The sequence below is a fragment of the Calidris pugnax genome, unplaced genomic scaffold (genome assembly GCF_001431845.1).
Source record: "Calidris pugnax isolate Ruff unplaced genomic scaffold, ASM143184v1 scaffold95, whole genome shotgun sequence".
Taxonomy (NCBI): domain Eukaryota; kingdom Metazoa; phylum Chordata; class Aves; order Charadriiformes; family Scolopacidae; genus Calidris; species Calidris pugnax.
Window position 1 is genome coordinate 1,161,053 of NW_015090885.1, and position 13,590 is coordinate 1,174,642.

At 37.4% G+C, this 13,590-nt stretch overlaps 1 protein-coding gene across 1 annotated transcript in view; it reads left to right on the top strand.

The window, feature by feature from the left end:
- Positions 1 to 13,590, top strand: part of ROBO2 (roundabout guidance receptor 2) — a 936,606-nt gene that overhangs the window by 871,355 nt on the left and 51,661 nt on the right. The window contains exons 18-20 of the mRNA XM_014947324.1: positions 111 to 293; positions 10,502 to 10,544; positions 12,107 to 12,234. Coding sequence (XP_014802810.1) covers positions 111 to 293; positions 10,502 to 10,544; positions 12,107 to 12,234 — 354 coding nt within the window. The remainder of the gene's footprint in view (positions 1 to 110; positions 294 to 10,501; positions 10,545 to 12,106; positions 12,235 to 13,590) is intronic.

Genomic DNA, 13,590 nt, shown 5'->3' on the forward strand with positions numbered 1-13,590 from the left:
TTAAGATACATTACTGTTTTGTTTTTTTTAATTTTCATTTGCAATACTTGGTTCCTGTTTGTATTACAGAATCCATAGTAACAACATTCTCTGGAATTTCTTTTGTGCAGGAGGTCGTAACGAAGTTGTCATCACTGAAAATAACAACAGCATAACTGAGCAAATCACTGATGTTGTCAAACAGCCCGCCTTCATAGCTGGCATCGGTGGTGCATGTTGGGTAATTCTGATGGGTTTCAGCATCTGGCTGTACTGGCGCAGAAAGAAGAGGAAGGGGCTCAGCAATTATGCTGGTAAGAACAGTAATTATTTATTAGCATCTCATCAGGTTCTATCATGAAGAGAACAGGTGCTGTTAAAAAACTTGTTGAACTTACAGCCAAGGTGGCCTGGGTGAATTTTGGATGCTTGTTTTAAATGTATGCTGTGAAAATGCCGGTGTATGAGAAGCTTTAAATGCATTGCTCGGTAACACATTTCATCATTACCATAAGGCAGTCTTTATTTTTACATCTCCAGCACATCTAGCATAAAAAAGTACAAAGAGGATTAATTGTACCTCTTGTTCCTTGCTCAGAAGGCACTCTGTTAGCAGTAAAGCCCCATTTGTGTGCTCAAACGTGAATTAGACTAGACCCTTACAAGGATGGTTAGAAAGAGTACTTGGTCTTCTCCTTTTTCATTCCCATGCATTTCCATGTCTTTGAAGCCATGTGCATGGGAAATGAGCGGAGGTACTTAATAAGTGACTCCATACCTATAGTTGGAGGAGAATAGTATTAGATAGAGGAGTATGGTCAAAATTTACCTATGGCATAAGCCACAGAAAGTTTTGTCTTGAAGGTAGAGCACCTTGGAATGCCCTCAGGATGTGATCCCTCTTGTACCAAATGTGTTTCTCCAGTTACAAATTAGTTTTTGAAAACTACATTTGGAAAAATAAATACATTTGCCAAATGAAGATATTTTCTTCCTCCTCTAGACTGTTTGGTTTCTGTATTATTCTGTGCTTCAAGATTCTTACAGATTTTTAAGAAGTCAGGTGAATTGTCATAAAATGGGTCATTGAAACCTAATTTAACACAAAAAAGGTGTTCTTCAAATATTGGGGTAGGTTGCCTTATAGCGCTTATTAACATTTGAAAAAAGAAAACGTTTCCTTTTTGAGCAAGATTTGCACAGTTGAGGACACAGCATATTTAATGTTGACGTATTACACTAAAGATACACTTGTACTCTTCTATTTACAAATTATCCCATGTGAACCCAAGGACACAGGTTCCCTAAGTGGCTGAGCATCTCTAACAACTTGCCAAAACCCAACATTCTGTCCCTGCTCACAGCCAAGTAGTCGTATGCCTCCTCACCTTGGTGTTAGCCATCATCAGGCTTCTCAATGTCCTCAATAAACCATAAGGAAACTACTCTGTGTTGTTTTTCAATCCTGCCTGCTGGATTAGTTTTCCACTGGCTTAGTGAAACAGGGCAGCCTAAGAAGAGAACAGATGAGCAGTGAAAGCAGAGGGAGGAGAGACCCTTTCAGCAGCTCTTGGACTGACTTGTTTTCTCTGGAACCTCACTTTGCATCACCATGTGGCCTGTATCATTCATAGGTTATGCTTTTTGATGAGGTGGTTTTTTCTTTCCTTTGATAGTGATGACTTTTACTCTTTGAGATGTGGCATGGTGTTGATTGAGAAACTAATGTATAACACACGCACCTACATATATGTTTATATGAAATATCAGTCTAGATGCCATGATTTTTTATGTTAAGAAGCGGCTGTATTGTTATTCCTCTTGGGAAAGAATCCTATACATAAAATTTGGACATAAGCTAAGACTAGTCTTTTTTTAAAAGCAGAATTATTAGCCCTGTATGTGAGTTGGCATGTTGTGGGTATGAGATTGAGAGCAAAGTCTTCTATATCTTAAAATGCATAGCTGTAAATAATAATAATACTCATTATAAACAGTGTGTCTCCTGCAACTCATTCCTTCTCGTGATGTTTGCTGCATCTAAGTGTGATGTGAACATTGCATCATGGCACAGAATTCCCATCATCAGAATTGCGAAATAATGTATGCTTTCAACAAAGAAAGTTCATAACAGATCATGCTTCAGAATTCATCCTAATGTTTACAATTTGGAAAACAGCATGTCCACACAGAAAGTCTTCAAATGTGACTGTCAAAATTCACTGCTCACCTTTCCAACCATCATTCCTCATTGGCTGCTGGCTGGTCAGTGCTTTAAGCTCAACTGTTATGTCCTGCTTATGCTATTCAACCACAACTAAGTAAATTCCAGAAGAAACTCGTACCCTGCAATTAACACTTGTTATCAGGGTGTGTAACTCACAATGTGTTTGCTTTCTTGTTTTGCAGTTCAGTCCTTCACCTTCACCCCTGCAGGTACTGTCCATTAGTCTGTCTCTTACCTCACCAACACATCATTGCAAACATTACCTATTTAAGTGACTATGAGCATGTGAGATATGCAGAATTAAAACCAAATAGAAGGAGAAATACTTCTGCTGCCTATCTGTGATAAAAATGTAGCATTCATTCTCCTAGCGATTCCAGGGGCATATGAAATCCACCAGCATTAATGTCTCTGTCATTATAATTCTGCATACTACTTACTCATGTAACTCCTCAAAATAATGCAGTTTTGAAAGTAATTTGCAGGACAAAATGCTTGAACTAGCTTAACATAAACAAGCATTAGTTGTATATCACTGAATTTTTATCTTAAAGCTCAAAAAAAAGTATCTTGAACATTTTTTAAGATCTAACTGGAGAAATGGAACTTTCTTCCACTTTAGCTGTTAGTTGCATATATGTTGGTCTTACCGTGAGGTGTTCAGATCTTCAAGCAATCTAGTGATTAACTTCTGCATGTGTTGCCTTTACAGTGTTTTTCGAAATTGAAGCATTTGCTTTTTTCTGCCTACACAATTCAAAGATGATATCCTAGTTTTCATATCTTTAATAAACATAGCATACGGTAGACCATTATTGTAAGCGTGATTAAAGATATGTAAAGAATAAACGAAGTGTGGCTGAAACAGCAGGTTGCAAACAGCTTAGTCAACATATGGTTAGCCATTAAAAATAGAGTACACAATTAATATTAATAATTAATACAAATAATTAGCTTCTGCTCTCATACCTAAGCTTGAGATTCAAAAACTCAAAAATAATTATACCTCGATGTTACAGCATAAAGGGCTGATACAGCATTTTCCAACAGAAGTCTGTAAAGTTTTTGCATGTAGCTTGGCCCCTCAGTTGCACTTACCAAAGCTCTTCTTCTGTCCCCTCTGCCGTCCATGTGATACAGACTAGCCTTCCTACTGCACTGCTGAGCTGGTCCTCATGCTCAGCAAGCTGCTTTCTTGCTCTTGCTTATCTTCAGCCACAGCTTGAGTGTTGTCTTGGTTTCAGCTGGGATAGAGTTAATTTTCTTCCTAGTAGTTACTGTGTTTTGGAGATTTAGTATGAGAACAATGTTGATAAAACATATTGTTTTAGTTGTTGCTCAGTAGTGCTCATATTAAGTCAAGGACTTTTTCAGCCTCCCATAGAAGCTGAGAGGGAGCATAGACAGGACAATCTGGCCAAAGGCATATTCTATACTATAGACATCATGCTCAGTATATAAATGGGGGTTGGCCGGGGCGCAGGAATCCGTGATCGCTGCTCAGGACAGGCTGGGCAATCAATCATCAGGTGGTGAGCAGTTGTATTGCATCATTCTTTTTGTATATGCTTTTGCCATTATTATTATTTTCTCTTCTGTTACTGTTCTATTAAACTATCCTTATGGTTTTTTGTTTTTTTCCTTTTGCTATCTGGGGGGTGGGGAGTGAGTGAATGCCTGAGTGGTCCTTATTGCTAGCTGAGGTTAAACCACAACCATGTTTAGCTTAGAAGGACAGACCAGATTGACTGAAGGTGGTGAAGTCTGCCCCAGGGCCCTGTGTTGTGAGAGAGAAGTGTCCTTGTGGAGAAGCTCTGGGGTCTCAGGAATTGCTTCTTTGGCTTCTGGGCAGGTTTGGTCAAGTGAGTGTAAGATGTGGCACAACACATCCTACCCTAAATGCTTTACATGCTTTTCTTTGAGACACAACAAAGCATTTTTTTACAAAATGAAATAATGCATCTTTTCATTCAGTTCCTAAGGTTATGCCACTGTCAGCTGTCGTGTAACTGTGGTGACTTTTTTCCATTGTCTTTGTAGTATACATTGACATGACACAGGGTTGTGCTGGAGCCAGAGTGACTGTGCATGATTCATGATTTCTGGGGAAGGGGCATCTACCAGCTCTTGGGCAACATGTTTCCAATGTTTCACCACTCTCATTGTAAAAAATTTCTTCCTTATATCTAGTCTAAGTCTACTCTTTTTTAGCTTAAAACCATTACCCCTTGTCCTATCACCACAGGCACTGATAAATCGATTATCCCCATCTTTCCTTTAAGCCCCCTTTAAGTACTGAAAGGCCACAATAAAGTCTCCCTGGAGCCTTCTCTTCCCCAGATTGCACAACCCCAGCTCTCTCAGCCAGTTTGCATATGCTCCAGCCCTCTGATCATCTTTGTGGCCCTCCTCTGGACCTGCTCCAACAGGTCCATGTCTTTCCTGTGCTGAGGGCTCCAGAGCTGGACACAGTACTCCAGGTGAGGTCTCACCAGAGCAGAGTAGAGGTTCAGAATCACCTCTCCTGACCTGCTGGCCATGCTTCTTTGGATGCAGCCCAGGATACAGTTGGCTTTCTTGGCTGCAAGCACACATTGTCAGCTCATGTCAAAGGCACTGCCAAAAATTTGCTTTTATAAAAATAGTTTTGATATTTCATGGACTTTATAGAACTATAACAGGACATAGTTCTGTTTCCTGTCCTATAATTGTTTCTGGAGGCACTGAGAATGTAAGTCATCCAGTATTAAAGTCCAAAAAAAATCATTTTTTTAAAAAAAGTTGTTCTTCTGAAAGAACATAGTCCATGTTTTTAATCTTTATACCCAGGTTCCCTAAAAACATCATTAGTTCTCTAATATTTGAATTTGCCATTGATTATATCACTTAGACAAACTTATCTATGCTTGTGGAGGTTTGATGATACAACTGTGAGTTTCTCCCTTCAAAGTTATGATTCATAAACAATTTATTTTCAGATCTAAATATTTAGACAGTGATATGTAGACAGAGACAGCTGTCGATAAAGTTTTACCATAGATGAATTTATCCTAATACAGTGATTTTAGGAGATGCACACTTTTTGTTCCGTTCTTCTTCTTTAAATTCAGAAAGTCACAGAACATGCAGATTTGAAGGTGTAATAATGAGAAAGTGATTGGAAACATATTATTGGAAAGTATTATTGGAACATTGATACACTTAAAACCAAAAACCTATTGGCTATATATTTTTGACATAAACCAAAAACCTATTTTTTCAGTTATTTCTGATGTAAATGTTTTTGGTTTGTTTTGTTTTTAGTGGTATTGGCATATGTGTAGAACTTAAAACACTAAAAATAGTTTTTTAAAAGTTTAGATTCTGCAGTTACATAATTACTTGCTAAAATTGTTCTTTCAGGTCATTTTCAGATTATGGGCCATTCGCTGGTACTTTGTAATTTGTATTCTGTTATTAGGCTCCTAAGAGGTATAATTTCTGCTGTGTGACTAAACTACTGTAACAGTCTGTGTAGGAGAAGAGTAAACAGCAAATGTCAGGCAATTGGTAAAGCTTTGTGCCAGAAAAGAATAATTGATAAATAATTCAGTTAAATTCATTAAGCTTTCTGCCTTTGTGAAAATTTTCATAAGCACTGATTGATTGCTCAGATGGTCACAAATAAAGTGACATTGAAAATCATAGCTAAATCTTTTTACTTGTTTTCAGTTGAGCTGACTCTAGTAGTTATTGAGCCACAATTCTGTGCATGACTATTCCTCCCCTTCCTTTTCACCATCATGACACACCAACCATTGATTCTCGGTAATATCAATACTAGAAAACATATGATTTTTGACTATGTTTGTTAGATTCCTACTGGTAAGTAGTAGTGTCATCCTCTGCAGCTATACAAGAAGTGTATGGTTTTGGGACCATGCATGCTATCAGCAAAACCAAATCTGGCACAGAGACACCAAATACAAATGTTACCCCTTCTCAGTCATCTGTTCTGTGATGTAAAGGATGTATTGGTCTTAATTTTGTGATTTTCTGTAAAATCTAAAGTACTGCTGCCCTGTTGTTTCTGGACACACCGTAGATTTCTACATGATACAAGGAAAGACAGATGGACAGAAAAAAAGATATTTGGCCACTTCTTGTATTATAGATTAATTGTTTCATTCCTGTATTACAGTGACTGAACAGAATTTGTTTATTTTGTACTGAAAGTTGCAATTCTCTTTTCACATTTTGGTAGAAGGACTCATACAACAAAGGCGTGGAATCCGTTTGTAGAAATAAGAGAAATTTCTTTTATCTGCTTGTCTTTCCTGTGCCCTCAAATTCATTGTTGTAACAGTACCCACTCAATTGAATACTCAGGTGTTTTCAAGTGTCTAGGCCATCAGTCATGCAAAGAAAGTAAATATGTATTTTCACTTACGAGTAGGTAAGCTTATTTAGTGACTAGTGCTCCTTGGGATAAAAGATTTCATGAAACTGAGTAAACAAAAACAAATTAAAAATAGATAGAGAATTATGGGATGCTACACATTTTGTGCGCAACTCCTGAAACTGTTAAATGAGGACAAATTATTTGACAGAATCATCCAAAAGTAGACAGAAGATTTGATGGAATTTTTATATGCTGATTATCTGTTCTGAGTTAATGCTTATTAAAAGAGGATTAATCTACATTCATATTTGAGGAACAGCTTATCAGAAAAAGGAATGAGTCTAGGCTGGCAACATTAAAGTTTTCATTTGCGGTAGGAAAATGTGGCCTACTAGAGATAGGCATACAGAAAGCTTTCTAAAGCTTTCTAAAGCTTTCTTGCCTCAGAATGTCAACTTACTATGCATTCTTATTTTTCCAATTCTAGCAGGCATGAAGATTAAGTTTAACCTTGTCAGATAATATTAGTAAATGGTTTGGGTACCTCCTTATATATTTAATAAAAAGCATGTGAAAAGCTCCTCCTTATCATATGCTGTTCTTCATACAAATATATACAATATAATTTCCTTAAATATTTATGCATTAAAAATGCACTTTGGATTATATTTCCGCATTTTTACACTCCTTGAAATGTAAGATGGTGGGGATTCCTTCAAAATCTCTCTATGCAGAGGTTATTTTTTCATCTTCTTTTGAAAACCAATCTCATCCCTGCAGGTCTTCAGCCTTCCTAAGAACATATATCAGATGCAAAGAGTGCTGAAAGAGCTTTTTTGCTTCCTCAGTGATAAAAAGCAAGGGAGATGGGTGGGTCACTGATAGGGACATCCTTCCCTTCCTCCTCTTACATTGCCCCTTGAAATTGCTCTACTTCTTTTTGAAATGGAGACAGGATGAATAAAGCCAGCTGTCTGTGTGTTTTATTTTTACAGTGACATCTACAAGCCTGCATTGCATTAAGTATGCTCCTATTCAGGCGTTTAGACTTGTTTTGTAATTGCAGAAATCAAACTGCAGGCAAAAATGCTGACAAAACGCACGGCAGGAATGATAAACATAGTGCTTGTGTTGGCAGCCTGACCATATCTTCTGTTGTTAGCTGTCTTTCCTTTCACAATATTGATGCTAAAAGAAAGGCACCTTCTCTATCCAGCCTCAGGTAGCCCATTTACGGATGGCATCAGGAATATGATTTTTTTTCTGTAACATCCTGGTGACATGTCCAAACTTCAAGAGGAATTTTGGCTAGCTTAGTTCATATTCTGCATCTTTTTCCACCAAGGATAGTAACTAAAATACTTTCTTGTTTATTTTCTCGTGAAGATTGTAACCATCTGTGCATTGGTATACAGGGTGGAGGGTAAATGAAAGAACCTGTATTCCTTCCCAGTTCCGTAGACATCACGTAAGCCAGGCACAGCCTTCCCCAGGAAAAACAATGTCACTGCAAGGCAAATTCTTTTTTTAATAAACTAAGCCGAACCTTTCTTCTAAAAACAGGGTTTATATTGGGAAGGTGTAAGATTATTTGATGTAGGAAAAAAAAAACAGGAAATGGTTACTACCACCAGGATACACAGACAGAAGAAAAAAGAGTAAATGCTGTGATACAAGCTCATATGCCACAGCCAATCTGCAGCAATTATGGCTCTAGAGAAGAGGTTTTGATATCATGTCTTCTTGATATGTTTCTCACAGCATGCCTTGGAGTTTTCTCTACATGGAAAACAAAAAATGTCTGGCAAACGTTGCTGCAATCTCCTACTAGCTTCCCCATTTTAGCTTTGCTATACACAAGGGATATAAATATTTTGAAGACCACAAGTATTGATTTTTGTTTTTTAAAACCTCATACACCTGTATGTGCTATAAAAGTGGTGACAATATCACTTTAAAATTATTTGTGGTAGATGATAGTCTAAACAAGAACATTAATCCCTAGAAGTTTTTAGAAAATATGTTTTAGTGCAATTCCCTTAAATCCGTAAACTTTATGTATAAGGGTCTTTGTTTCTCATTTTTTCATATTTCTTGTCACTTTGACAAATGCGGAAAGTTGGGAAAATGGAGTATTACAATTGAAGAGGAGGAGAAAGGAAATAGCATCTAATGTACTTTTGACCAACATACTTTGAAACACAGCCAGGCAGTACCCACCTCTTTGCATATTCACACATGATATCCACAGCACTTCAGATTATTCACTTTTAAGCAATGAGTGGTACAGTCATTTGACAGCCTGTTAGAAGCAACGTGAATGAAAGTAGCATCGACTCTAAAATTAATTAGCTGCAATGTTTTACCATGTCTTGTTTTTCAAAGCAGACTTTTATTTAATACTTCCCATACTTGCATTTTGATTTTCTTTTCATTAATTGGTTTGATTACATCCTTTCAAAATTCAGCTATTAACCATTTTGATGTGACATATGACTGCAGTGATTTTCTGATATTGATATTAGTCTGTTCTGCAGTGAAGGATAATTAATCACCATACCCAAGCACTGTTCCAGAGGGCTTCCAGAGGGGCCAGTTTTGCTTCCTTTGCTGAATGTAGACTGTGAAATTATCCTAGGAGTTAATAAAGTGACAAGGATTCTAGACAGTATCAGAAGTATTTTCCCAATGGATTTATGTCATTGCTAATTTTTTTCATGATCAAAGCATTTCTACTGGGTGTAGCAATTTTGTCTGATTAAAATGGTTTATAATAGAAAGCCTAATCTTGAATTAGTGTAGTTTGGACTAATATTTGGAAAATCTTGCAAATACTCTGGCAGCTATAATTTAATGATGGGAATGTCTGTCTTGCAAAAGTAAATAGTATTTCCAAACCAAGGCCGATTTTAAATTAAACTGGCCACAGATTCTTCCTTTCCTCTCTGAAATTCAAACCCTCATCTTGTCAGGGGCTTGTAAGGAGGCAGGTGTCCAGAACATTGATATAATTTAATAGTCTGCCTTATCTATGCCTGACAATAAATAATGGGATATTGCCACTGAGAACCAGAGTAGTTTGTTGGCCTTGATTCAAAAGATTTGCCAGTGCTTCAAAAAGGACCATCAAATGCTGTCAATTAGCATCTCACCAGTAATGTGGGTTTACCTATATTGCCCTGAAATGTAATCCTGTTAATAAGATAGATAAGGGATAGGCTGGTTTTTTGTCAAACACCCATGAATGGAGACATTGTCTCCCTCCGAACATATCCTTGGCATCCCTCATGGCAAGAGTGGAAACATTTTTTCTTCCCAGTGATACTGATGTTTATGCATTTATGTGTGGGTGCTGATTCTTATACTGTACTTTTAGTGGAAATGGTGCAGCTGTATGGTTTTTTTCACCTCTTCAGCTCTAATAGAGCTGCCACCTCTTTGTATTTGTCCTGGGAAATGACATATTTGTGTGGTGACATTATATTACTGTATTACGACATGATGTTATTAACTCACTGGTGCAATGTCATTATGTACTGAAGCAAAAGCATGCCAAGAAAACAATTTCATCTCATGGCAAAGTCTCACAACACAAAGTCATATGAAGGGGCCTGTGGTAAATTCAGGCCTTTTACCCAGGCGGCTGGTTTGCCTTACAAGCTCCAGAGCAAATTGACACTAGTCAATAAGGTGCACTGAAATGCCAAACAAACTGTAACCCTAACGTGTTTGATCCTTTTCCCATATTTTCTGTACTTTATTATGTGATGATGCCAAGAGGCCTCCGATGTCAGACACTGAGCAGTTTGAATTGTTACTTTTAATTATTACTAATTGATTTTTCCCTGTCTTATATGTGTGTGCGTGTGTGTGTATGTTTGTTTGTTTGTTTTGTTTTTTCAACCAAAACACAGTCACTTTCCAAAGAGGAGATGGAGGACTAATGAGCAATGGAAGGTATGTTTCTTTGTATAAAGGTCTTTCCATCCTGCTTATTTTTAATATTAGGGATCTGAAAAATGCTATAGGTGATGCACTTGGGTAATAACCGATCGTTTGGAAGATTGACAATGCTAGGAGGAGTTAAGTAGCTTACCACAAGGTTTAATGACCTATCTGTTGTACACTTTGGAGGAATCAAGCCCAGATGTTTCATATCTCCCAGATGCCCTGGAAGAAATGAGTAGTAAATATCACAAAGAATGTGTTCATTTGTTACCGGGATGTTTATTGCATTAATTAGACATTAGCAAATGAAGTTGCTGTTGTTTAAGACTCCTTATTGGCTCCCCCTAAATTGCTGTGAGTGAACAATTACACTTAATCGATCACGAAATAAATGATTCATGGATGATGAATAGGCTGTAGATTGATAGGACTGGATTCCACAACTTTGGCTACTCAATTGAAATTGATAAAAGCTGATAACGGGCCCATATATCCTCATCTATTTTCCCTTTGCCAATATGGAGATTGTAATTAGGCCCTGGTAATAACTTCCAATCTCCCATTTAATCAATATTTTAGCAAAAAGAGATTAGGCCTAATGAGAGCGAGTAGATGTGGCAAGAAAGCGGCTGGGTCTTCTTATTGCCGTTTCCATAGAAACCAATGTTTCTCTTAGGGATTGTACCAGGCAGGGGTCTATAACATACAGTGATCGGAGATGTTGCTCCAACTTCATGAGTGCATTAATAACCTAAAAAGGTGAAGAACTGTGGATGTTTTTCTTTTTCATTTGGGGGAAGGGGGGTGTCTGCAGGAAATTATTTGTTTTCCCTGTTAAATACAAATACAAACAATTCAACTGCCTTGCTAAATTCCTGGCTGTTTATCCTGGGGTGAGAGAGGCACGGTGCCTTATGGCCCAAGTGTACCTTCTCTTTGAACATACTCGCTGTTTAATACTGCTCTCAAAGCTGGGAATTAGAGGGATATAAAAGCCATGCAGTAGTGGCAGATAAAGATAGCTGTGGACTTTCCATTAATCCTGCTCAAACCTGTTTGCCTCTAAACCATCCAAGAGTGCTCAAAGAAAGAGTTACCAGCCTGTAGATGACAGGCGTGCATTTGGGATGCAAGGGAAGGAAGAAATAGTAGCCCAAAGTCCTGGAAATGGCTGATACGGAGCAATCAGTTTGAGTGATGGCTCCCTTGAGGTGGTAATTTATCATGCAGCCCTGGTGCAGGATCCCACGATGGTGCTGCCCAACCCCTTTTTCACACAGACAAGGGAGCTCATTTGGATTCTGGCAGAATCACGACGGATGCCTAGTCCCACTTCTACTGACAGAGTTGATTTGTATATATCCTTAATTAACTGCTCAAGGTCTTTAAATCATCAAAGGCTACACAATTTTAATTTGAAATAAATTAAAGTCTCCTAAACTGTTTGTTACCTATGGTGTTAGGAGAACAGTGATGTGGTCTCTTCAATCACTAGTTGTGTCACAGATATTTTAATTTTGTAAATATATATATATATATGTATGTATACCTTTTTTCTTATTCTGCTTCAGTCGACCAGGTCTGCTGAATGCAAGTGACCCCAGTTATCCTTGGCTTGCAGACTCTTGGCCTGCCACAAGTCTGCCAGTAAACAACAGCACTAGTGGACCAAATGATCTTGCCAATTTCGGTCGTGGAGGTAGGTTTCATTTTATTGAGTCACCATATAGTATGCAATAAGTTTCTGTTAGTTAACATCTATGATATGCACTGTGCAGTATTCTTATCATTATATTTCTTTCTATAATTGACTCAAGATTTGATTTTAAATGGACTTTAAAACGTTCGTTTTGCTTTGTCTCTTTCTACTTTAAAATTTAGATCTAGTTTGTAATTTACCCCACAGTGGTGAGAGAGAGTCTGCTTATCATCTCAAGAGGAATGTATTTGTTGCTCCAACTAATTCCCTTTTGTGTGGAGAGGAGAAATTTGCTGTGCAGGGCAATGTAGCCAAGGATAGAGGATGTCCATAGAGCAGAGAAGAACTCAGAGGACGGAGGAAGGATGTTCCTTAAGCAGAATAAAGACAGAAAAACATTGTCACTGTCACCTTACCCATCCCCTTCCTGCTGAGGAACTGCTCTCAATCTCAACCATAATCCATGAAGAAGGCCTCGAAGGTCTTCAGAAACTTTTCTTCTTATTGGAGGAAAGAATACATAAGAGGGAACTCTTTAGATATTTTTTTAGGGTTTTATTACCATTTTGAACTGAGGGAGGCTCTTTGGGGATATGAGGTAATGATTTATAATCATGGTGATGAATCTTTAGAGGGGTTGTTTTCTTTCAAACATTTTATTCAAATGGGAATTTCAAGATGTATGATTGGGATTTTTAAAAGTCATAGTAATATTCACATCTCCCTGTTACTTCTTTGGTTTCTGTGATGTTATAACACAGCTAGTTCCGCAAAGCGGTGTTCAGAGCAAGACAATTGCAGATGAGTATAATAAATATTTTTAAGACACAAATAAGTAAATAAAAATCAAGGCAACTTATATATAAAAAATACATTAAATGCAAAATACCTATAAAACCATCAAACTGCTAAAGGGGAAAAGAATTCCATTTTGAACTGCACCGGAATGTGCTTTGAAAAACCATCCCTCACATCAGTCATACATTCCTGTGCAAAATTTCTTGCCTGTGGTTTGACTACTGTGACTTCAAATTACAAGACACTCTGGATATATTTTCCATTTAAAAATGTTGTAAAATTATTGTCTTACAAAATATTAGAAAGTAACCAAAATTTTTGATAATATTTTGAAGGCAACTGAATATCTGCCAACTTCTTTGTTGTGAATATATTGAAAATAAAACTCTTCAGTACTTTTCCATCTTTCCATAAGCTCACATGCTACAGAAGAATTACCATTTTATTTTAGCATTTGTATATATACGACTGAAATTGGAAGCATGTCTTAAAGCTTTTGGCTTCAGTGCAGATGAGGCGTGAGTCCAAATTTATCCAAGAGGTGCAACCATTATATTT